The 22,624-nt window shown below is 40.0% G+C and overlaps 3 protein-coding genes across 3 annotated transcripts; 2 read left to right on the top strand and 1 right to left on the bottom strand.

Annotated features, from left to right (window-relative positions):
- Positions 1–1,384: 1,384 nt before the first annotated feature.
- Positions 1,385–8,919, top strand: LOC103958856 (glycolipid transfer protein 1-like). Its single transcript, XM_048574194.1, has 7 exons — positions 1,385–1,537; positions 1,636–1,691; positions 1,808–1,896; positions 8,270–8,311; positions 8,390–8,525; positions 8,662–8,796; positions 8,887–8,919. Exons 1-7 carry the CDS (start codon positions 1,414–1,416, stop codon positions 8,917–8,919), a joined length of 615 nt encoding a protein of 204 aa, XP_048430151.1. The 5' UTR covers positions 1,385–1,413.
- Positions 8,920–12,529: 3,610 nt separating this feature from the next.
- Positions 12,530–13,547, top strand: LOC103958855 (CRIB domain-containing protein RIC6). The gene is made up of 3 exons (XM_009371171.3): positions 12,530–12,672; positions 12,809–12,905; positions 12,996–13,547. Exons 1-3 carry the CDS (start codon positions 12,589–12,591, stop codon positions 13,397–13,399), a joined length of 585 nt encoding a protein of 194 aa, XP_009369446.2. The 5' UTR covers positions 12,530–12,588; the 3' UTR covers positions 13,400–13,547.
- Positions 13,548–19,825: 6,278 nt separating this feature from the next.
- Positions 19,826–22,264, bottom strand: LOC103958908 (piriformospora indica-insensitive protein 2-like). The gene has a single exon (XM_009371230.3). It carries the CDS (start codon positions 21,382–21,384, stop codon positions 19,996–19,998), a length of 1,389 nt encoding a protein of 462 aa, XP_009369505.3. The 5' UTR covers positions 21,385–22,264; the 3' UTR covers positions 19,826–19,995.
- Positions 22,265–22,624: the final 360 nt, after the last annotated feature.

Genomic DNA, 22,624 nt, shown 5'->3' with positions numbered 1-22,624 from the left:
ATAAGCGAAAGATGCTATTTTGACGTTTAAAAGTAGGACTTTGTCTCACGCTAATGTAAAGTTTATGGCCTTTTTTTTGGGTCAAAATTTTAGCCCAATTTGGTTTTGGATTTGTGCATCTTTCTCTGTCGCATCTCCAACTCCATTACCCAAAAAAAAAAAAAAAACAAAACAAAACCAATTGGTTGAAAATTTGAATGAAAATAATGTCCAACGAATTGTATTATTACATTTGATGTATTAGATCAGCGTTATCGGAACATAAAAAAATTTCTCAGCCAAAAGGAGTAGGGTAAGGCCTAAGAAGGCTTGCAAAGAGACTTTAAGAAAAAATATGAAATACTTGGGGCTAACGGAAAACTTGGCGCTAAACTGAACACAATAACATTATGAGGTTCATACAGTCGACCCTATTTAATGAAATTAAGCTCGTTGTTTTATTATAAATAAATTCTAAAATGATTAATTGCTTACAAATTACAATTAATTTGGAAAGCAAGTGGAATGCTAAAGAGACTCTCTGAAAAATAAGATTCTTACACTATGTTTGGATGAAGAGATTTAAGATTACTAATGAATTTTAAAATAACGGAAATTGAAATGACAGAATTTTATTTTCTATAATGTGTGAATTTTCTTGTTTGGTTAATTTAAAAGAACAATAGAATTGATTACGGAATTTATTATTTTTAAACTCTCAATCATAGAAATTAGGAAATGACACATATTTACATGAAATTTAAACTTGGGAATTGGAGGTCCTAAATTCCAAGTTTTTTTTCCATGCAGAAATTCTAAATTTCTATGTTTATGAATCCAAACAAGGGAATTGATGTATGTCAATTTATAAATTTTCACTTTTATCTAAATTCCAAGTTTATTTTCCTCATCCAAACATATATTATGTGCCACCAGGTAATATTGTGTCAAAAGTATCAGTGGCTGAGAGTCCACATAGAACCCCGCTTTAAGAGAGTGTCTTACCAGAAAACAATAACTGCCCGGCTTCATCATCTCTATGCCACCTAGTACTTGGAATTGACATATCTGATTTTTGGGATCTGCTCGTTTGTCTGCCGTGTTCCAGGTTCGTGTTCATTTACCATTTCACGTTTCTCATCTTCTCTCTGCGCTTTCCCGTTCAATCCATTAATTTATTTGGGAAATTTTAATTTGATTAATTCTAAACTTTTCACGTCTGTTTAAATTCGAATAATTTTTAATTTTTTTAAATTTCATGAGATCGTAATACTTGTAGCTTCAATGGTACAGCACTTTTTTAAATTGGCTAAGTTCTTAACTTGCACGCATTGAATTATGAAAGCAAACACAAACATAAATTGCCATGCTGACCAAAATATTCAGATTACCAAACCCGACTTGTGATGCTTTTGCAGATAATTAAGCACAAAAATGGCAGGAGCAGGAACTGTTTTCGCTTCTGCTCTGGAAGGGATGAACCAAGTTAAATCCGACTCCGGCGAGATGCTTGCCAAGCCTTTCTTGGATGTCTGCAACCACTTGCTGCCTGTTTTAGGTATGAGGGTTTGATTTTTAACCCGAAAGCGGATTGAATTCAAAGTGTTTTGATGCTGACAAGACCGTGTTTCTCTCGATTCATTGTTTCGATTCCAGATAAGTTTGGAGCTGCCTTCGCACCCGTGAAATCTGATATTGGTAATAACATATCGGTAAGTTGCTCTTTTTAACTTTTTTATAGGTACAATAATGTGACTTTCTGTACAAGCAATCTGTTCTAGGTTTTCTAATGTTTGCAAGGATTTTGATGTTCTTCTCTACATTGCAGAGGTTGGATTCTAAGTATTCGTCGAGCCCGTCAGAGTTTAACCTCTTGTACAGCATAGTTCGAGTTGAGATTGAAGCGAAAACTGCGAAATCTGTAAAACCTTGTTTGAATGACAATGAGATCACAACTGAACTACTTGTATGACGCATAACTGGTTATACTGGTTATGTGAAACACGGGAAGTTTGAGAGCCTTAATGCGATAAGAGTCATGGAGTTACATGTATTGCAGCTGTCCTAGTTTCGATCCTTATCTGATATACACTAGTATATCAAGTCATGATGGGACTAAAACTCTTAGAGATAGAGATCAACACTCCTTCTGTTAATAGGCTGGACTGAGTAGATCTCTATCGATGAATGATTGTATAAATAGTTGAAGTCCCTGCTTCCACACTAAGGCTTCCGAAAGATCTAAAATCCTATTCACTTAGAGAGGAGCATTAACGAGTGTTGGAAGTAGAAGACTTCATCTGTTGATCTCAGAATGGCGATACCTCCAGGTAAGTTATTTTCTTGCACTGCACGGATGGTCTTTCAGTTGCTGCTGCGTATGTGTATATGGTAATCCTAGTGTCGTGTTGGTTTGCTAGGCAGTTGCAGTTTGATTCTTTATATTACTGCTTACATGTGGTATCAGAGCCTACCCAACATGGCTAGGGTTCCTTAATCAATATATGGTTAACTCTCGATACAAATACATGCAAATATGTTTTGATCCTGTGTCATTAAATGCTTCCGCTGCATACTGACAATTGTTTGCATGGCCACTATATGTAATCAACTATTGCTGTGGATACCTCCAGTTGTGTTTGCTATCATGTGCAGAGAAGATCATCTAAAAATGGTTACGATACTGGAATACTCAACCAAGAAGAACTTTTGGATTCACATTCTATTTATCAAAACCAAACGGACAAATAAGATTTGAATCGTAAACAAGGATCTCAACATCTAATCTGCTCAAAAGTGTTTAGTTTGTTGATTTTGGCTTGTTGTCTAAAGAGTCAAACATGTGATTCATCTGTATTAAGTGAATAATAATCTGCTCAAAAGTGTTTATTTATTCAAGTTAAACAATTGAATCAATGTATAGTGAAGTATTGAATTGACAAGATTACATTCTTCATCTGCTCAAAAGTGTTGAAGTTATGTAAACTGCCCTTGTATTCAATATTTTGGCTATGCAAATCTAGTATAAATGGCTTCTGTCCAAAGATGATGCTGTGCTTATACGATTATGTGTCAGGAAAAAGATTAAGTATCATTTTCCGTCTGTTTATTAACACTTAGATGACTAACAACTGTTAAAATTAATGTTTGGTTTTTCCAGCTCCTCACATGACATCCCTCAATTTCAACAATATTGAGACCTTGACCGGTTCTAACTACAAGAAGTGGAAAAAGGATGTTGAAATGGTCCTTGGGCTTATGGATCTCGATTTGGCATTAAGAGAGGAAAAACCTACAGCTATCACTGCAGAGAGCACGGCAGATCATAAAGCAAAGGTTGAGAAGTGGGAGAGAACAAATCGGATGTCACTGATGATTATGAGGAAAGCAATGGCTCCATCAGTTAAAGGAGGTGTTCCAAAACAAGATAATGCAAAAGACTTCTTGGCTGCAGTTGGGGAAAAGTTTAAAGAGTCTGACAAGGCAGAAACTGGGACTTTTCTAACTCAAATTACTTCAATGAAATTTGATGGTGAGGGAAGTGTCAGGGAACACATTCTGAAGATGGTTGATCTTGCTCAAAAGTTGAAAGACCTTGAAGTACCCATGACTGATCAGTTCCTAGTTCATATGGCTTTGAACTCCCTGCCTTCAAAATATGGGCAGCTCAAAGTTTCATATAACACTCAGAAGGTTAAATGGGGCATTGATGAACTGATCACTATGTGTGCACAAGAAGAAGATCGGCTCAGGAGTGACAAATCAGTGGATGTGAATTTTGTACAAGGAGAAAAACGCAAAAGGGACTTCACTCAAGGTTCAACCGTGGCTGCTGGTAAGAAGAAGAAGAAAGAAATTTCTTCTTCATTTAAAAATGCTAACATCATCTCTAAAGGATCTCATAAAATTAAAAATGCTAATGTCGAAACTGAGAAAGAAAAGGAGTGTTATTTTTGCAAAGAAACAGGTCACTTAAGAAAGAATTGCAATGGCTTCAAGAATTGGCTTGTTAAGAAAGGTAATGAAATAAATGTTTTTGTGTGTGTTGAGTCCAATCTAGTTTATATTCCTCCTAATAGTTGGTGGTTTGACACGGGTTGTTCTATTCACATAACCAATTCCTTGCAGGGCTTCTCAAAAACAAGGGTGATAAACAATGAAGTCTACAATGTTTATGTGGGGAATGGGAGCAAAGTTGCTGTCGAATCCATAGGAAGTGTCAAATTAGTTCTTTCCTCTAGCTTTATTTTAGAACTAAGTCCAGTACTTTATGTACCTTCCATGCGAAGGAATTTAATTTCTGCATCTAAGTTAGTTAAGTCCGGCTTTACATTTGTGGGTGACAGTCAAAGTGTAAAGTTTTTCCATTCAAATGACTCGAATAAATTGCTTGGTGAAGCTAATCTCAAAGTTGATATGTGGCAAATGAATTGTACTTATGAGATTGAATGTTTTAATGTTCAAAGTGTTGGTTCTAAACAAGTGCTCTCTCATGCAAAAACCTCAATGCTTTGGCACAAAAGGTTGGGGCACATCTCTAAGGAAAGGATCATCACACTTACAAAACAAGACTTGTTGCCACAACTTGATTTCAGTAACTTTAAAGAGTGTGTTAACTGTTTTAAGGGAAAGCTCACTAATACTAGGAAAATAGGGTCAAACCGTAGCCAATGTCTATTAGAAATCATACACACTGACATTTGTGGACCTTTCCCAATTAAAACCATCTGTGGAAAATCATATTTCATAACCTTCATTGATGATTTTTCACGTTTTGCATATATTTTCCTTATTTCTGAAAAATCTGAAGCCCTGCAATGTTTTAAAACTTTTCATTTGGAAGTTGAAAAACAACTGGACAAACACATTAAGATTGTGAGATCCGATAGAGGTGGTGAGTATTTTGGCAGGTTCACTGAGGCAGGACAACACAAAGGACCTTTTGCAACTTATCTTGAACAAAATGGCATCGTGGCTCAGTACACTACACCTGGGACTCCGCATCAAAATGGAGTTGCTGAACGAAGAAATCGAACCCTAAAAGACATGATCAGATCTATGTTTGCACATTCAAAGCTTCCAATGTTTCTTTGGGGAGAAGCGCTGAAAACTGCAAACTATATATTGAATCGGGTACCAAGCAAGTCCGTGGTCAAGATTCCGTTCGAAGCTTGGACTGGAAGGAAACCGAGCTTTAACCACTTCCATGTATGGGGTTGCAATGCCGAGGCCAGGTTTTATAATCCAACAGAGAAGAAACTTGATCCAAGAACCATCAGTTGCAAGTTCATTGGGTATTCTGAGAAGTCTAAAGGGTATAAGTTCTATTGCCCTAACAGTCACTCGAGGGTCATGGAAACACATAATGCAAGATTTCTTGAAGAAGAGGATGAGACTGACTTCAGTAAATCAGCAGCTTCATCCCCAGTTTTCGAAGAAATCCCACTTGACAGTGAGTTAACTGATCCGCAAGCAACCACCCTCAATATTCCCATGCAGCCACATTCTCTTCATAACGGTTTACCTATATCTCATGAAGATGAGATAGTAAATGAGGACCACATGACCCATGCAGAGGCTCAAGAAAACGAAGTACATGCACCAATACAAACCCCTGGAGAAGATCAGGTAAATGCTCCAGGCACTACAATCTTGGAATTAAATGTTCGAAAATCACAGCGGGTACGAAAAGCAGCATTATTGCCTGATTTCGTGTACCTAAATGAGGCAGAACACACTATAGGTGATGAGGATGATCCCTTGACCTACAATCAAGCCATATCAAGTGCACGATCAACGTTATGGAAACAAGCCATGCATGAAGAACTGGAGTCTATGGAGAAAAACAATGTCTGGAGTCTTGTTCCACAGCCACCTGGGACAACAAAAATTATTGGTTGCAAGTGGGTGTTCAAGACAAAACGAGACTCACAAGGCAACCTTGACAAACACAAAGCAAGGCTAGTAGCGAAGGGCTTCACACAAAGGGAAGGAATCGACTACAATGAGACGTTTTCCCCCGTCTCAACCAAAGATTCCATGAGAATAATCCTAGCTATCACGGCACACTTTGATTTAGAGCTTCACCAAATGGATGTCAAGACGGCATTTCTGAATGGAGACCTTGAAGAAGATATATACATGCAACAAGCACCTGGATTTGTTGAAAGGGGGAAAGAAACGATGGTTTGTAAGTTGAATAAGTCTATATACGGCTTAAAACAAGCCTCGAGGCAATGGAATAAGAAATTTGATCAGGTAATGGCAGCTTCTGGTTTTCAAGAAAACAAAATGGATGAGTGTATTTATTTGAAAGTTCTTGGGTCAAAGGTTATATTCTTAGTGTTGTATGTGGACGATATATTATTAGCTAGCTCCGATATGTCTCTACTACAGACAACTAAGAGTATGCTCATTCAAAACTTTCACATGAAGGACTTGGGGGAAGCTCGATTCGTTTTGGGAATAGAAATTGTAAGAGATCGTGCTAAGAAGTCTCTTGGTCTCTCCCAAAGGCAGTATATCGACAGAGTTACTAAAAGATTCAATATGGACAAGTGTTCGAATGGAGAATTGCCTATTGGCAAAGGAGACAAACTGAGCAGTGATCAATGTCCCAAAAATGAATTAGAGAAGGAAGGAATGAGGGATAAGCCCTATGCATCTCTTGTAGGGAGCCTTATGTATGCCCAGGTATGCACAAGACCGGACCTAGCTTTTGCAGTAAGTGTACTAGGAAGGTTTCAATCAAATCCTGGTACAACACATTGGGTCGCAGCGAAAAAGGTACTGAGGTATCTTAAAAGAACAAGAGATTTCATGTTAACTTACAGTTATGTGGACAAGCTGGAGTTGGTGGGATTCACAGATTCAGACTTGGCAGGATGTGTGGACGACAGAAAATCGACGAATGGTTACATTTTTATGTTGGCTAACGGTGCAGTATCGTGGAAAAGTGCAAAACAGAAGTGTATTGCATCGTCAACCATGGAAGCTGAGTTTATAGGGTGCTATGCAGCAACTCAACAAGCTGTTTGGCTTAAAAACATGGTGAGAGGATTGGAAATCGTTGACAATGTTGATAAGCCCCTCAAGTTGTATTGTGACAACAAAGCTGCAGTTTTCTTTTCAAAGAATAACAAAAGGTCATATGCTAGTAGATTGATGGATATTAAGTACTTAAAAGTGAGAGATGAAGTGAAGAAGGAGACTGTCGAAATTGAGTACATCCACACAAGCTTAATGGTAGCTGACCCGATGACAAAGGCCTTACCAGTGGGAGTCTTCAAGAAACATGTCTTCAACATGGGAGTGAGAGAACTCTTTGATTCTGTTGATGAGTGGGAGTAAGCTCTCCATGAACTACGTAGGTTTTATTGCAGTTATCTTTATTGTTATTGTCGACAGTTGTTAATTATTATTGACTTGTTTGAATAGCTGATTGTGCTTTGACAAACGACTTTGGTACTGGAATCATTTCAGTTTGTTATGTGGAACTGATATCTGACGGTACAAATTATCAGTTCTCAACATCATGACTCGCAAAGGTGGCATAGTGTTTTCATGATAAATATGTATGTGATCACAGAGTGCAAAGTGCAAGCAATGCGTGCTTTGTTTTCTGTGGTCCTATATTTTTCTTGAAAATGACAAGTCACTGAGTAGGATCAGTTGCAGATTTTGTTTGTGAACTCAATGATCATCGTGATTCTTATTGTGTTGAGGCATATCATTGACATTCAAGTGGGAGAATGTAAAACCTTGTTTGAATGACAATGAGATCACAACTGAACTACTTGTATGACGCATAACTGGTTATACTGGTTATGTGAAACACGGGAAGTTTGAGAGCCTTAATGCGATAAGAGTCATGGAGTTACATGTATTGCAGCTGTCCTAGTTTCGATCCTTATCTGATATACACTAGTATATCAAGTCATGATGGGACTAAAACTCTTAGAGATAGAGATCAACACTCCTTCTGTTAATAGGCTGGACTGAGTAGATCTCTATCGATGAATGATTGTATAAATAGTTGAAGTCCCTGCTTCCACACTAAGGCTTCCGAAAGATCTAAAATCCTATTCACTTAGAGAGGAGCATTAACGAGTGTTGGAAGTAGAAGACTTCATCTGTTGATCTCAGAATGGCGATACCTCCAGGTAAGTTATTTTCTTGCACTGCACGGATGGTCTTTCAGTTGCTGCTGCGTATGTGTATATGGTAATCCTAGTGTCGTGTTGGTTTGCTAGGCAGTTGCAGTTTGATTCTTTATATTACTGCTTACAAAATCCTCATCTAGTTGCACAAATGCTCTACTCTGGCTAACAAGGTATGTCGTGTTCGTGTTGCATGTTTTCCACCTGCAAGTCAAACCTTGTTTCGTTGAGAACTGAATGTGCTTGATTAGGGCTATGGATTACTTGGTAGAGCTGTTTCGCAATCTGCATGATAATCCGGATTGGCCAATGCCGAAGGCTTGCAACGAAGCGTACGGCAAGACGCTGAAGAAATGGCATAACTGGCTGTCCAGCTCAAGTTTTAGTGTAAGAACTCTCACTCCCTTTTCAATTAGATATGCATGCTCTTCGTCATTCTTCGGTGCGATTAACTGCACTTTTTAAGTTTTTCGGCGACATATGCGGAAGCGTAATTTTTTTGAGTTGTTTGATTGAAATGCAGGTTGGGATTAAGCTTGCTCCGGAGAGGAAGAAATTCATGGACATATTAGGTGGTGAAACTCCTGAATTAAACTCTGATATGGGGAAATTCTGCGCGAACTTCTCTCCGCTCCTCGAAGAGAATCATAGGTTCTTGGTAAGGTTTTTCGTGTTCGGGCAACATGGTTTGGTTCGAATTTGCGTAATCGGGTTCTGATTAAGTTTTGTGTTCTTAATCTTTTTGCAGGAGTCTGTTGGATTGGACAGTTTGCAAGCTTGACGCATGTTCTAAATGAAAGTTGATTATAAGTTGTATGTGTAATTTATGTATAAAAAAAAAATTGCATTTGCTACCAAATACAGCGTTGCAAATGATTTGTAATTAAAGTGGTTAAAAGTATTTATTCTTACAATAGTGGTCGTAGGTTCGATTTCCTCTCTCAATTGTCGCTTGTACAAAAAAAATTAAAATGTATTTAATTAACCTAATTTACCACTAAGCTCCAATGGGACAACAATTTGATTCATTTATTTCTGTTTGATGACAATGATCTAAGCCAAAAGATCAAGATATTAAAAGGTTTTTTAAGCCTAACTAAAGTAAGAATTCTATACCAATTAAGTTATAAGTTAGGGTAAAGTACAAAAAACTACCTTAACTATTAGTGTCACGACACTTTTATACCTCATCTTTTAAAATTGACAATGTCGTACCTCATCTTACGAATTTGTGTCAATGTTATACCTTCCGTTAACTTGGCCGTTTATTTTTCAGTTAAATGCTGATGTGTCTTGATCTGGGACCTATTTTTTATTAAAAAATTATTAAAAGCTAAAAAAAATCATTTAATATTTTTTAAATATTAAAATAATAAAGAAAAATTATTTAAAAAAAATCAATATCAGTTCGTTCCCTTCCCCCCTTTCTCTCTCTTCTCCCATCATCTTCTTCCCCATTTCTGCAACTGCAACCCAGAAAAAAAAGCAGAGAAAAAAAAAAACCCAATTTGTTTTCCCCACTCCCCACCCCCTCTTCTCCCCGCACCCACTATCCACACCCAACCTCCCCACCTTTGCACCCACCCTCTGCATCCAACCTCACATCCATTACCTGCAACCCAAAAAAAAAAAAAACCCAGATCCCATTGAGGTGAAATTGGGAAACCTTCGCCAGGCTGATTTCGAAGGTTGAGAACCTAGGCGCGGAGAAAATTGGGGGGGGGGGGGATGGGTGTGGAGGGAAGAGGGTGGGTGTGGGGGTACGGATGAACTGGGGTTTTTTTTTTCCTTCCTTCTCTCTTCTTCTTCTTCTTTTTCTTTTTTTTTCCTTCCTTCTCTCTTCTTCTTCTTCTTTTTCTTTTGCAGGGTGGGTTGGGGGGGGGGGGGAGATGGGTGTGGAGGGAAGAGGGTGGGTGTGGGGGTACGGATGAACTGGGGTTTTTTTTTTCCTTCCTTCTCTCTTCTTCTTCTTCTTTTTCTTTTGCAGGGTGGGTCTTCTTCTTTCTTCTTCTTCTTTTTTCTTCTTCCTCTTCTTCTTTTTTCTTCTTCTTCCTTCTCCTTTGGGTTGGGTTGGGGTTGTTTGTTTGTTTTTTTTTTTTTTTCTTCATCTTCCTCCTCCTTCTTTCTGGGTTGTAGGGGGTTGGGTTTGTGGTGGGGGGAAAGGAGACGAACTGGGTTTGGTTTGGGGTTTTTTTTTTTTTTTTTTTCCTCTTCTTCTTCTTATTCCTCCTCCTTCTTCTTTCTGGGTTGCAGGAAGATGGGAAGAGAGAAAGGAGGGAGGGACAAAAGGAGAGGTTTATTTTATACTTTTTTGTGTACTTTTTTATTATTATTTTATTATTTAAATAATATTAAATATTTTTTTTTGTTTTTAATAATGTATTATTAATTTTTTAATAAAAAATGGATCCCGGATCAAGTCACGTTAGCATTTAACTGAGAAATAAACGGTCAAACTAACGGAAGGTATAACATTGACACAATTTCTAAAGATGAGGTATGACATTGTCAATTTTAAAAGATGAGGTATGAAAGTGTCGTGACACCAATAGTTGAGGTAGTTTTTTGTACTTTACCCTATAAGTTATAACTAATGATACTGTCACATAAAACTTCTTGGTGCAACTTAACTCGGGTCAATCTGAAAGCTTCCAAATCATCCCGTGCAGACATTACTCTATCTACAATGATTGTAATTTCCAAGGAGTGTGCTATCTATACACCCCATTTTACTTCTCACACACCCATTGATAATTTCTGTTCGTTAATCTTCTTTAATTCATCTAATCCGACGGTTGAAAATTAAAAAAATGTGTAAGAAATAAACTAAGGTGTGGATATTACATCCCATTTCTAAACATAAGAAACGTGTTATTGTGAGGAGAAATTCTTTGATTCGAATACCAGATCAGATGAACATACAGCCACACACAAAAAACACATACCTACCCCACCAGCCCCCTGATTTTTCACTCAATTCCGGTCCCATTATGTGCCAATGAGCTCACAAACAACGGCGGCCGCACCGAAAACCTTCTCCATTATAAGGTACAGTGGACCAATTTTCACTTTTCGGTAAGACCCAGGGCAATGAAATAAAGGGGTAGGTATAACGTTTTGGGGGCTTAATGCTCATAACGTCTGTGGTACCAATTTTACTGCTGCATTCATAACTACACTGCGACTCAAAAAAAGAAAAGAAAAAGCAATGGACTTTAAGTCTTGAAGTCTTTGAGTCTTCTACCAAGTAAACGTTTAGGATCAGTCGTGCACGAACACAAAACATTCATCTCATTCTTATTGTTAATGTATTATGGGTCTGACATACATTAATGATCAAAATCAATTATTGAACGCATACTTATGACCAAAGCACTTATCTTGCTCCAATATCCTACAAACCCGCTACGTGAAATCCGACTCATGTAGCCAGGGATCCAAATGCATGTGTTACATCTAGAAGTACGTAGCCATTTTCTCTTCAAGTAATTTCCACCCAAGAAAATAGCCAACCAACAATACAAGTTCATAAGCATCTACCATTCATTACAGCCTCTAAAACGACAAATCCCCCCCTATATTTAGCATGTCAAAGATTTTATTTTCACTCGAACTTTCGCACCGGAAAATTCGACGTTCTTCTGGTTGACAATTATAGGGTTAGGGAAAAAAGAAGAATGCATTACCATCGAATTAACGAGATAAGCGATGGGTTTACTTTAATTAAGCATAATTTGTTTTTCAGTTCATCCCTTTTCTCATCACTGCCACCCTCAATGCCACATTTGTCAAAAGTTGTTGTTCGTTTTTGAACACCTTTTTCCCTTTCTTCTAAAGTTCTCCCCATCTCGTGTGCAAATTAATAGAAGAAAGTGAATGTTCTTAGTTTCTTAGGGAGAACAAAAAATTATAGTTCTGAATGTCGCCTCCTCGCATATGGGCCTGTAAAATACGGCCTTGCATCAAGGTATCGACATCGAAATGCAGAGAAATATCATTTTTTGTTGTCATTTCTTTTATCAACAAACTGTCGTCTATGAGATTTGAATTTGAAACAGAATGACAGATTTCGGTCCTGTTTGCATTAGCCCCTTTGTGTTGTTTCTTTTGATTTTCGATTATTAACATCTTCTTCCTCTATTGTGAATTTTATAGAGTGGGAGGACAAATTTTGGATTCTAAATCTAGTAGGGAATTCCCAAGAGTAGTTTTAATTGGTTTGTTTAATTAGAATGGCGGCGAAAGATGCAAATAATGGCAAGATGGTGGTGAAAGATGCAAATAATAACAAGATGAAGGGCCTCTTGAAAGGACTAAGATACATTTCTCAAATATTTGGTACGTATAAAATTGGAAGAAGGTTGCAATAAGAGTGATTTTTAGGTGCACTTTGATAATTTTCTCAAAGAAATTGCCATTCCTTTTAGCAGATGAAAACAAAGACCAAGAAATGCAGATTGGACTTCCTACGGATGTAAAGCATGTGGCTCATATAGGATGGGATGGCCCTTCAACTGCTACTTCACCAAGCTGGGTAATTAACTATTTTTCTTTTTATTATCAACAATTATCGTCTACAAGATTTGAACTCCGCTCCTGACCTTCTTTCTGGCAAAGTGGAGGCTGGGAGCCGCTAGACGAGATCATCATGTGTTTTTTTTTTCATGCAGATGAATGAGTTTCAAGCTCCACCCGGATTTGAACAATCACCACCTTTAGCCAATGGAGAGACGAAAGAAGATTCTAGGGTCAAATGGGTCTCCGAAGGTACATTTTTTTTTTTGGTGTGTCTAAAATCACAAACTATGAAAATGTAGGTGGTTTTGGTTGGCATGTTAATGTCGTAAACGTACGTAGATTCGAGCCGGAAAGGTTCAAGGGGTGCAAGGTCACCAGGGCATGACGTGCCGGATTTACCCAAGTCGTCAAGGCGGCATTCATCAAACGGGCACGGAGGTGGTGGACCGGATTCTCCCAGGAGGGGAAAATCAGATAAACCGAAGCAAACAAGGCGGTCTTCTAAGAATAGGGACACATCGGATAGTAGTATTAGAGGCATCCGGCAATCCACGGATCCAAGTCAAGGCAGCGAATCGCCGCAAAACCTACCGGACATCCCTAAGAAAACGCAGCGGAAGAAGTCGAAGGACTCATCCGTTGGGGGGACATCAGGGTCAAGAAGATCTAAACACCATGCTAGTTCAGAGGCATGTACTTCTCCTGGACACCAATCCGCAACCATTTCTCAGAATTCTTTTTAAGTGTGGGAAAACAAGGGATTTACATGAATTTCTTCACAGTGTTGATTATTGTTGTAGCTAGAATCTTTAATCTGGCTAGCTATATAAAATGTATCACGGAAGTGAAGCCAAAGAATTGTAATTTTCAGCCAAATAATATTTTACTTCATTTTTTTTTCGTAAAAAATGAATTCGTTAGAAATCCAGACAGCATTATCAAATCATCCTTACATCACCTCTCATAATAGTAAGGGCCAGTTTGGTATTGGATTTGGATCCAATATTTTTAACTCAAAAATAAGTTTTGAGTCACAAATTAAAATCTATGTTTGGTATTTGATTTGAAAACAATTCTCAAAATTCCAACTCAAAAATATTTGAAAACAAAGCCTATTTGTTGAAAACACAAAATGTATGTTTTTTAGACTTTTTTTTTTTGGAGATTCAGCCACTCCCGTCTCTCTCTCTCTAACCATATCTCACAGAGGCCTGCACTGGTGTGCACTTGATTTCTTAACAAAGCTAACTCCTCAAATTTCCAATTGTTGCAAATCTCGAAAGACCAAGTCTACCGTGTCCCGCCGCCAACCTGCTACAAGAACTACACTCGCCAAAACCCTTCTTCTACGGTCTTCGGCCTCATTCCACCCTCATCCTGTTGGAAATTCAAATCAAAACAAGTTGCTATTGTTGAAAATCAATGTCAAAGTTAGGCATTGAAAGTTAGGCAATGTTAGGTATGGTTGAATAAAAATTATTAGGTGCAATTAATGTGTTTTGTGTGGTAATAAATAATCTTAGTTTAATCATTTGGTTTGCTATAAATACCCAAGTTCTCAAGCATTGTAAATCATCCCATCAAAATCCCATTTCTCATTCTCATTTTAAGCTTGTAAGCTATAGAGTTTGTAAACTCTCTTTTCATATATCAAAGTCCAAGTGTTTTATCAAAGCTTGTTGCTTCCCTCCTTTCTCTATTTCTTTGTCCAATTTTATTTGAGAGTGCAAAGTGAAAGAGGTGTGATAGAGTTTGTAAACTTATCACCCACATATTTTGGTATTGAGTTAGTAAACTGTCAAATACCAACAATTGGTATCAGAGCCAGAATACCATTCTGGCAGGTGCAGCAGTTATGGCGTCCAACTTAGTGCAACTCCAAGTTCCCACATTAAAGAAAGAAAATTATGAAAGATGGTGCATCCAATTCAAAGCATTGTTTGGATCACAGGAGCTATGGGAAGTTGTCAGTAGTGGGTATGTTGTACCCACTGCCGAGCAAGAAGCCGTATCTACTGCGGATCAAAGGAACACTCTCAAGGACTTACGAAAGAAGGACCAAAAGGCGCTGTATCTTCTATACCAGGGTTTGGAAGATTCAACGTTCGAGAAGGTTGCAGAAGCAACAACGAGCAAACAAGTATGGGATACACTCAGTACAATCTACAAAGGAGTAGATCGAGTCAAGAAAGTGAGGTTACAATCACTTCGAGCAGATTTTGAAACTGCTCATATGAATGAAGGGGAGAGCATCTCCGACTATCACTCAAGGCTCATTGTGATAGTAAATCAGATGAGGAGAAATGGCGAGAGACTCGATGAAGTACGAGTTGTGGAGAAGATACTCCGGTCACTCACATCTAAGTTTGAGCATGTGGTGACTGCCATTGAGGAATCCAAGGATTTGGAGGTGATGAGCGCAGAAGAGCTACTAGGATCCCTCCTAGTTCACGAGCAACGCATTCAGAAGAATGCAAGCCCCACAACGCTAGAGCAAGCTTTGGAGTCAAAGTTGAATATTGACAAACCAAATAAAGGTCGTGGGCAGTGGAACTCACGTCGTGGGAGCCCATCCAACCGTAGCCGAGGACGAGCCCGAGGAAGAGGTCGAGGCTATGCACAAAATCAAGGTCAGTCTCAGGAGTGGAGATCTACTCGAGGAAAGGCGCATATCCAGTGTCACAACTGTAAGCAATATGGACATTATGCCAATGAATGTTCACATAAAAATGGTGAGCATGTCAACATGGCAGAATCAAGTGGAAATACCGATGAAGAACTTACAGTCTTACTAGCACACCATGATTCCAGTAGCCAACAAGATGTTTGGTATTTGGACTCTGGTGCAAGCAATCACATGTGTGGAAAGAAGGAGTTTTTTGCCGAACTCAAAGAAGGGGCCTATGGATCTGTAAGTCTTGGTGACTCCTCAAAGTTGCCAGTTGAAGGCAAAGGGAAGATCAAGATCATCCAGAAGGATGGAAGAGAAGAATACATCTCCGATACCTACTACATACCAGGTATGAAGAGCAACATTCTGAGCATTGGTCAACTGCTCCAGAAAGGGTACATTATACATATGGAGAACATGCTTCTCACTCTCAGGAATGCAAGGAGAAAGCTTATTGCACGTGTTCGAATGTCAAAGAACCGGATGTTTCCGTTGAATTTGAACACAAAGATTGGAAGCTGCAACATCGGTGTAATGGAAGATGAGTCATGGAAATGGCATCTTCGACTTGGCCATCTTAATTTCAATGGCCTAAAGTTGCTGTCAAGTGGAGGAATGGTTCGTGGTCTACCCCAGATTGAAGCCACACGCCAAGTATGTGAAGGTTGTGTGCTTGGCAAGCAAGCACGACTATCGTTCCCTGTTGGTGATACATGGAGAGCAAAGGCACCACTGCAGTTGGTGCACACAGATATATGTGGTCCATTGGATCCCATGTCTTATGGAGGAAATAGGTATTTTATTACCTTCATTGATGATTTCAGTAGAAAGACTTGGGTCTATTTTCTCAAGGAGAAGTCAGCTGCCCTAAAAATTTTCAAGGAGTTCAAGGCACTCACAGAGGCAGAAAGTAACCACAAGCTTGTGGCTGTGAGATCAGATAGAGGTGGAGAGTACACCTCCAATGCTTTCCAAGCATACTGCAAGGAGCAAGGAATTAGGCATCAACTTACTGCTGCCTACACCCCACAGCAAAATGGGATAGCCGAAAGAAAGAATCGAACCATCCTTGACATGACAAGGTCCATGCTTAAGGAGAAGAATTTGCCAAAAGAGTTATGGGCAGAAGCTGTAGCTTGTTCGATTTATTTGTTGAATCGATGTCCAACAAAGAGTGTCAAGAGGATGACACCACAAGAGGCTTGGAGTGGATACAAGCCGAATGTTACACACCTAAGAATTTTTGGGTGTGTTGCATATGCTCAAGTTCCAGAAGCCAAGAGGAGGAAACTTGATGATAGAGGTGAGAAATGTGTGTTTGTGGGCTATAGTGAAGAGTCCAAGGCATACAAGCTCTACAACCCACTAACTGGCAAACTAGTGGTTAGTAGAGATGTCATCTTCAGTGAGGAAGAGACATGGACGTGGAACAACAAAGAAGTCAGTAAAGAGAATATCGTCTCCACTGATTTTGAAGAACCAGAAGTTGTACCACCGATTGAGCAACAACCTGCTCAAACAATCACAACAACTCCAGTGCACAGAATTGCAAGGAGTGGTCCTACATCTAGTGAGGAAAGCAGCTCCTCAACTCCAGTGAGGTTAAGGAATCTCACAGAGATTTATGGACAAGAAGAAGAAGAAGAAACCAACCTTTTCTGCTTGTATGCAGACCACGAGCCTTTCTCATTCAATGAAGCTGTGGAAGAAGATTGTTGGAAGAAAGCCATGGAAGAAGAGATCCATGCCATCGAGAAGAATGACACTTGGGAGCTGACAAAGCTCCCACCAAATCAGAAGGCTATTGGTGTCAAGTGGGTTTACAAGATCAAACGCACTGCAGATGGGAGTGTGGATCGATACAAATCAAGGCTTGTAGCAAAGGGCTACAAACAGAAGTATGGAGTGGACTATGATGAAGTCTATGCTCCAGTTGCGAGACTTGACACGGTAAGATTGCTAATCTCTCTTGCCGCACATCATAAATGGAAAATTTATCAACTAGATGTCAAGTCAGCCTTCCTTAATGGAGTACTTGAGGAAGAAGTGTACGTGGAACAACCGGAAGGCTTCCAAGTACAAGGAGAAGAAGATAAGGTGTATCGTTTGAAGAAGGCTTTGTACGGCCTCAAGCAAGCACCACGAGCTTGGAACTCAAGGATCGACAACTACCTTCACCAAAATGGATTTCAGAAATGTCCATACGAGCATTCAGTTTACATGAAGAATGGTGAAAAAGGGGAGTTCTTAATTATTTGTCTCTATGTAGATGATTTATTGTTTACAGGAAACAATGAGGCAATGTTCCATGAGTTCAAGCAATCCATGTTCAGTGAATTCGAGATGACTGACAATGGATTAATGTCATACTTTCTTGGCATAGAAGTGAAGCAAGAAAGTGATGGTATCTACATCTCTCAACAAAGGTACATGAGAGACATATTGAAGAAGTTCAATATGGACAAGTGCAACACTGTCAATACCCCAGTCGCAACTGGATTGAAGCTGTCCAAAGGAGGAGAGAGTGAGTTTGTAAACTCAACAGTGTACAAAAGCCTCGTTGGAAGCCTAAGGTACCTTACAATCACAAGACCTGATATAGTTTATGGTGTTGGACTCGTGAGTCGATACATGGAAACACCAAGGGAGTCTCATTGGCTGGCCGCCAAGAGAATTTTGAGGTACATAAGAGGTACTCTAAACTATGGTCTATTTTATAATTTTGGTGAAGATGCAAAATTATTTGGTTATTCAGATAGTGATTGGGGAGGTGACCAAGATGAAAGGAAAAGCACAACTGGCTATGTGTTTTTTCTAGGATCAACAGCTTTCTCATGGACTTCAAAGAAGCAATCAATTGTTGCTTTGTCATCATGTGAAGCCGAGTATGTTGCTGTAGCCTCAACCGTGTGTGAGGCAATTTGGTTAAGAAATCTGTTGAAGTCAGTGTGTCATCCACAAGTGGAATCGACTGTGATTCACGTAGATAACGTGTCTGCAATCAAACTTGCAAAAAATCCTGTTCAACATGGAAGGAGCAAGCACATTGATACCAGGTTCCATTTTCTAAGGGACCATGTGAAGCAAAAGACAATTGAACTTGTCTACTGTCACACCAAGGAACAAGTGGCAGACATCTTCACAAAGCCATTGCCAATTGAAACATTCCGGCTACTGCGTGAAATGCTAGGAATGAAGGCGTTTTGATTTGAGGAGGTGTGTTGGAAATTCAAATCAAAACAAGTTGCTATTGTTGAAAATCAATGTCAAAGTTAGGCATTGAAAGTTAGGCAATGTTAGGTATGGTTGAATAAAAATTATTAGGTGCAATTAATGTGTTTTGTGTGGTAATAAATAATCTTAGTTTAATCATTTGGTTTGCTATAAATACCCAAGTTCTCAAGCATTGTAAATCATCCCATCAAAATCCCATTTCTCATTCTCATTTTAAGCTTGTAAGCTATAGAGTTTGTAAACTCTCTTTTCATATATCAAAGTCCAAGTGTTTTATCAAAGCTTGTTGCTTCCCTCCTTTCTCTATTTCTTTGTCCAATTTTATTTGAGAGTGCAAAGTGAAAGAGGTGTGATAGAGTTTGTAAACTTATCACCCACATATTTTGGTATTGAGTTAGTAAACTGTCAAATACCAACAATCCTCCTACCCGCCGACATCGTCTACCTCTTGGTTTGCCCTAAATCCCCCAACAACTCAATCGAGAGCATCGTGTTTAGAGGATTCAACTTGACAGCGATGTCTCCTTCTCCGTCATCTCGCCGAAGATCCATGTCACTATTTGAACTCAAAACCCCAACAAGAAGATCGGAATTTACTGCGAGGAAAAAGCCCCTGTCAAACCCTTCAACTTAACTTTTTTCTTTTTTTTTTTTTTGGATTAGTTTAGAGAAGTTGCATACCAAACAAGGTTTTGGATTTAAAATTCTTAAATCAAAACATGTGTTTTTAGAAAAAATCAAAATTTTGAGTTTTGTTCTCAAGTTGAATACTAAACAGACTCTAAGGGTTTTCTGTATTTTAGTCCAATCCGACCTCACAATGATCCAATCCGACAAATAAAAATTGACCTAGTCAGACGATGAGCTCAACCTATGGTAGCAATGCCTGTAACTATTGCTTTCCAGCCTAAAATCATCACTGTCCAACACAGTACAAGGGTGATATGCTTTTGTCTCTCTCTTTCTCTCTCTCTCACCCCCCGTGATTTTGAGATCAATTTTGCCCTAAATTAGACAACATTCCAAAACATGTTTGAGACTGCAGACACCAACCATTTAGGGCAACTTTCACCTTCTCTCTCCTCTAGCAGTTGCTTGCTCCCCACTCAAAAAACCCTTTTCGTGAAACGGCTGCAGAGTCTCACAGTTGCAATACAGCAAACAGTTGACCCTTCCATTTTTTTCACCCATGGATAGATAAATTCAGGAAAATGTGGTAAAACGTAAAAAATAAATAATAATAACATGATTAAGGATAATGATATAATAATTTATATGCACTTTCCATTGACAAAAAGTCCATAATTACATTAATCTCCCTTGTAAATCCCAGTAAAAAATTCATACTCCATGTCAGTAATTATAAACTGTTTTTTTCTCCGTTACAAGACCTAATCCCAGTCAAAAACTCTCAAATCTCTAGCTTAATCCTAATTAAGCAAAGATTAACACAAACAAAACCCATGTGCCAAACATAATCACAGAGTTAGGAAGAACAACAACCTGCACTGAAGAATCCAGAGTAAGAGGGGCAGAATTGGGTTTCTGGGTTTTGTTGCAGACCTTCAACTGGGTCTTGGAGGAGAGGATCAAAGCCTTATCATCGGCACAAAGATTAGGGTTTCCAGCCAGTTTCAAATTTTGCCCAAATTTTGCTGAAAATTTACCACCACCAAATGAAACTCTGCCACTGAGTTTATTGTTCTGCAAATTAATCACACTCACAGATTCCAAGAGCCCTAACTCCTCAGGCACTGTCCCTTCAAGCTTGTTGTTATCAAGCCCTAAATACCTTAGATTCTTCAAATGCACCCCAATTGAAGCTGGAATTTCACCAACCAGCCCCATTTCTGAAAACCCAATTCCCAGAATACCCCCAAGCTTGTCCCAAATTTCCGGAATCTGCCCTCCCAACAAGTTCCCACTCAAATCTAATTGCTTCAGCTTTGGCATCTCACCCAGAAACAGAGGAACCCCGGTGTTAGTGAAATTATTGCGGCTCAGGTCCAGAAGCTCCAAAGTTTTCAAGTTCTTCATGCTCTCTGGGATTTTACCATTAAACCCATTGGATCTCAGGTCCAGCTTCACCAGCTCCGAGAGATTTCCCACCGATTCAGGGACATTTGCGGAAAAATAATTGTAACCCAGATCAAGAACCTTCAGCTTCTTCAGCTTCGAGAAGCTCAGGGGGATTTCGCCGCCGAGTTGGTTCCGAGACAGAGTCAGTTCCTCCAGGTTAACCAGGTCGGCGACGCCATCCGGGATGTTCCCGTAAACCCCATTTCCGGTCAGAACCACCCTTCTCAAGTCGGTGAAATTACGGATTATTCCACTGAGGGGGCCCACCAGAGACGGGTTCTCGATAAAAACGAGCTCCTCCAAACTGGACCCGAAACTCTTGGGGATTTCGGGGAACGAAACGCGCGTTCCGGTGAAGCAGTGGTAGAAGAAGAGCTTGCGGAGGTACTTGAAGGAGGTGAAGAGGAGCGGGCTGAGGGTGGCGTTGGCGGAGCACGGCGGGTTCGGGGTGTAGTCCGAAACGTACCCGAAATTCATCTCGGTCACGTGAGCCACCGGGTAGGGGGACGAAACGTTGTCGTAAAAGAAGTCGCAAACGACGCCGTGAGGGGCGGAGAGGCAGAGGTCATCGGGGAAGAGAGAGCGCCAGGAGATGTCGGGGTTGACGGAGCCGAGGACAGTATAGACGGCGTCTTGCTCGGCGGGGGTGAGGAGTGGTTGGGGTTGTGAAATGACGGCTGTGGACAGGAGGGTTGTAAGGAGGAGGAGGAGGGTAAGTTTGGAAAATGGATGAAACAGAGCCATTGGAGAGGAGGGGAAGGTGGTGGGTGTGAAGAGGAAAAGAAGTGGGATTTGGGAGGAGGGTATATGGAGAGTGAGGTGGGTATACTGAGGAGGAAAATGAGGGTGTAGGTTATGTTATGGCGAGGACTCTCTCACGCATTTTATTCTGGTGAGGGTGGGAGCGGTTGGCTCATGGTGTTTAAGTGGGGGTGGGAGGGAGGGGAAGACGCTGGCTTTTCTGCTGCTTCCTGGTTGCGTAGCAGGTTTTGATGAATTTACTAATTTAGCCTTGTTTTTGGACTGGTGTGGAAGACCAAGCGATGACCAACTCAATTTAAAATTAGATATATACAATAATTTTGGTGACCCAGAAAATTACTGAAATATTGTCATGGTGTGTCGGCAACGCAGACCCAGCACTTATCCCCCTCAGTACACCCAGCACTGCACACCAAGCACGGCAGCGCAGACCCAGCACGGCAGAGAGATACCCACTGAAAACCTTGACCCGAATAAACCTCGAACACATCAACCTCACCGCTCCGCTTCTTCAACGACCACGATCTAAACCCGCTCGAACTTTAACCGGCACAAACAAAAGCGACCGGAAAAGTTCTGGAAAAAATAAAGGTTGTGAGCGGGCGGAGGAGCCGACAGGAACCTGCGGACTGTAGCAGCCGCGAGGCGACAGAGACGCGCCGCACCCGCCGACTTGCTGTCTCGTGTTGTCAGCTGCACAATGAAAGCGACGGCTAACCCTCTCGAAACGGGGCGAGCAAGGGCACGACACGTGGAGTTGTACGGATGATCCGTTTCCGGAAACGTGAGAGCATGCGAATGTGGTGTCGTTTGGTGGCAGATGGGAGTTAAAAAGAGCGGGAAAGCGGGACCCGCCAAGTCAGACAAACCTGGAGCACGAAAAATGCGTTTTTGCTGTTTGTTTTGCTTTTTGACCTTTTGCCGGGTTTTGGAGTGGATGGGAAGGAAACGGAGGCGGAACAAACAGCAAAAACGCATTTTTTTCACTTCAATAATTGAGGAGGTACCAATTAATAAGCAATCCCAATAGGGCGAGAGAGAGCGCGGTCCTCTTCAATAATTTACACGAAACACGTTACCAGAATAATGAATGTTCTGAGCTATTAATTCAAAAGGAAACTGTTATTAGTATTTTAAAAATTTTATTCTACATTTCTTACAAGTGTATTTTTCTTTCTAATTATAAAAAATTTGAAGTGTAAAATGAGATTTTTGGAATGCC

The sequence above is a fragment of a genome, unplaced genomic scaffold (assembly GCF_019419815.1).
Source record: "Pyrus x bretschneideri cultivar Hongxiangsu unplaced genomic scaffold, Pyrus_bretschneideri_v1 Contig7, whole genome shotgun sequence".
Classification (NCBI taxonomy): domain Eukaryota; kingdom Viridiplantae; phylum Streptophyta; class Magnoliopsida; order Rosales; family Rosaceae; genus Pyrus; species Pyrus x bretschneideri.
Note: the sequence above shows the minus strand (reverse complement) of the source record. Positions and strands in the feature narration are given on the sequence as shown.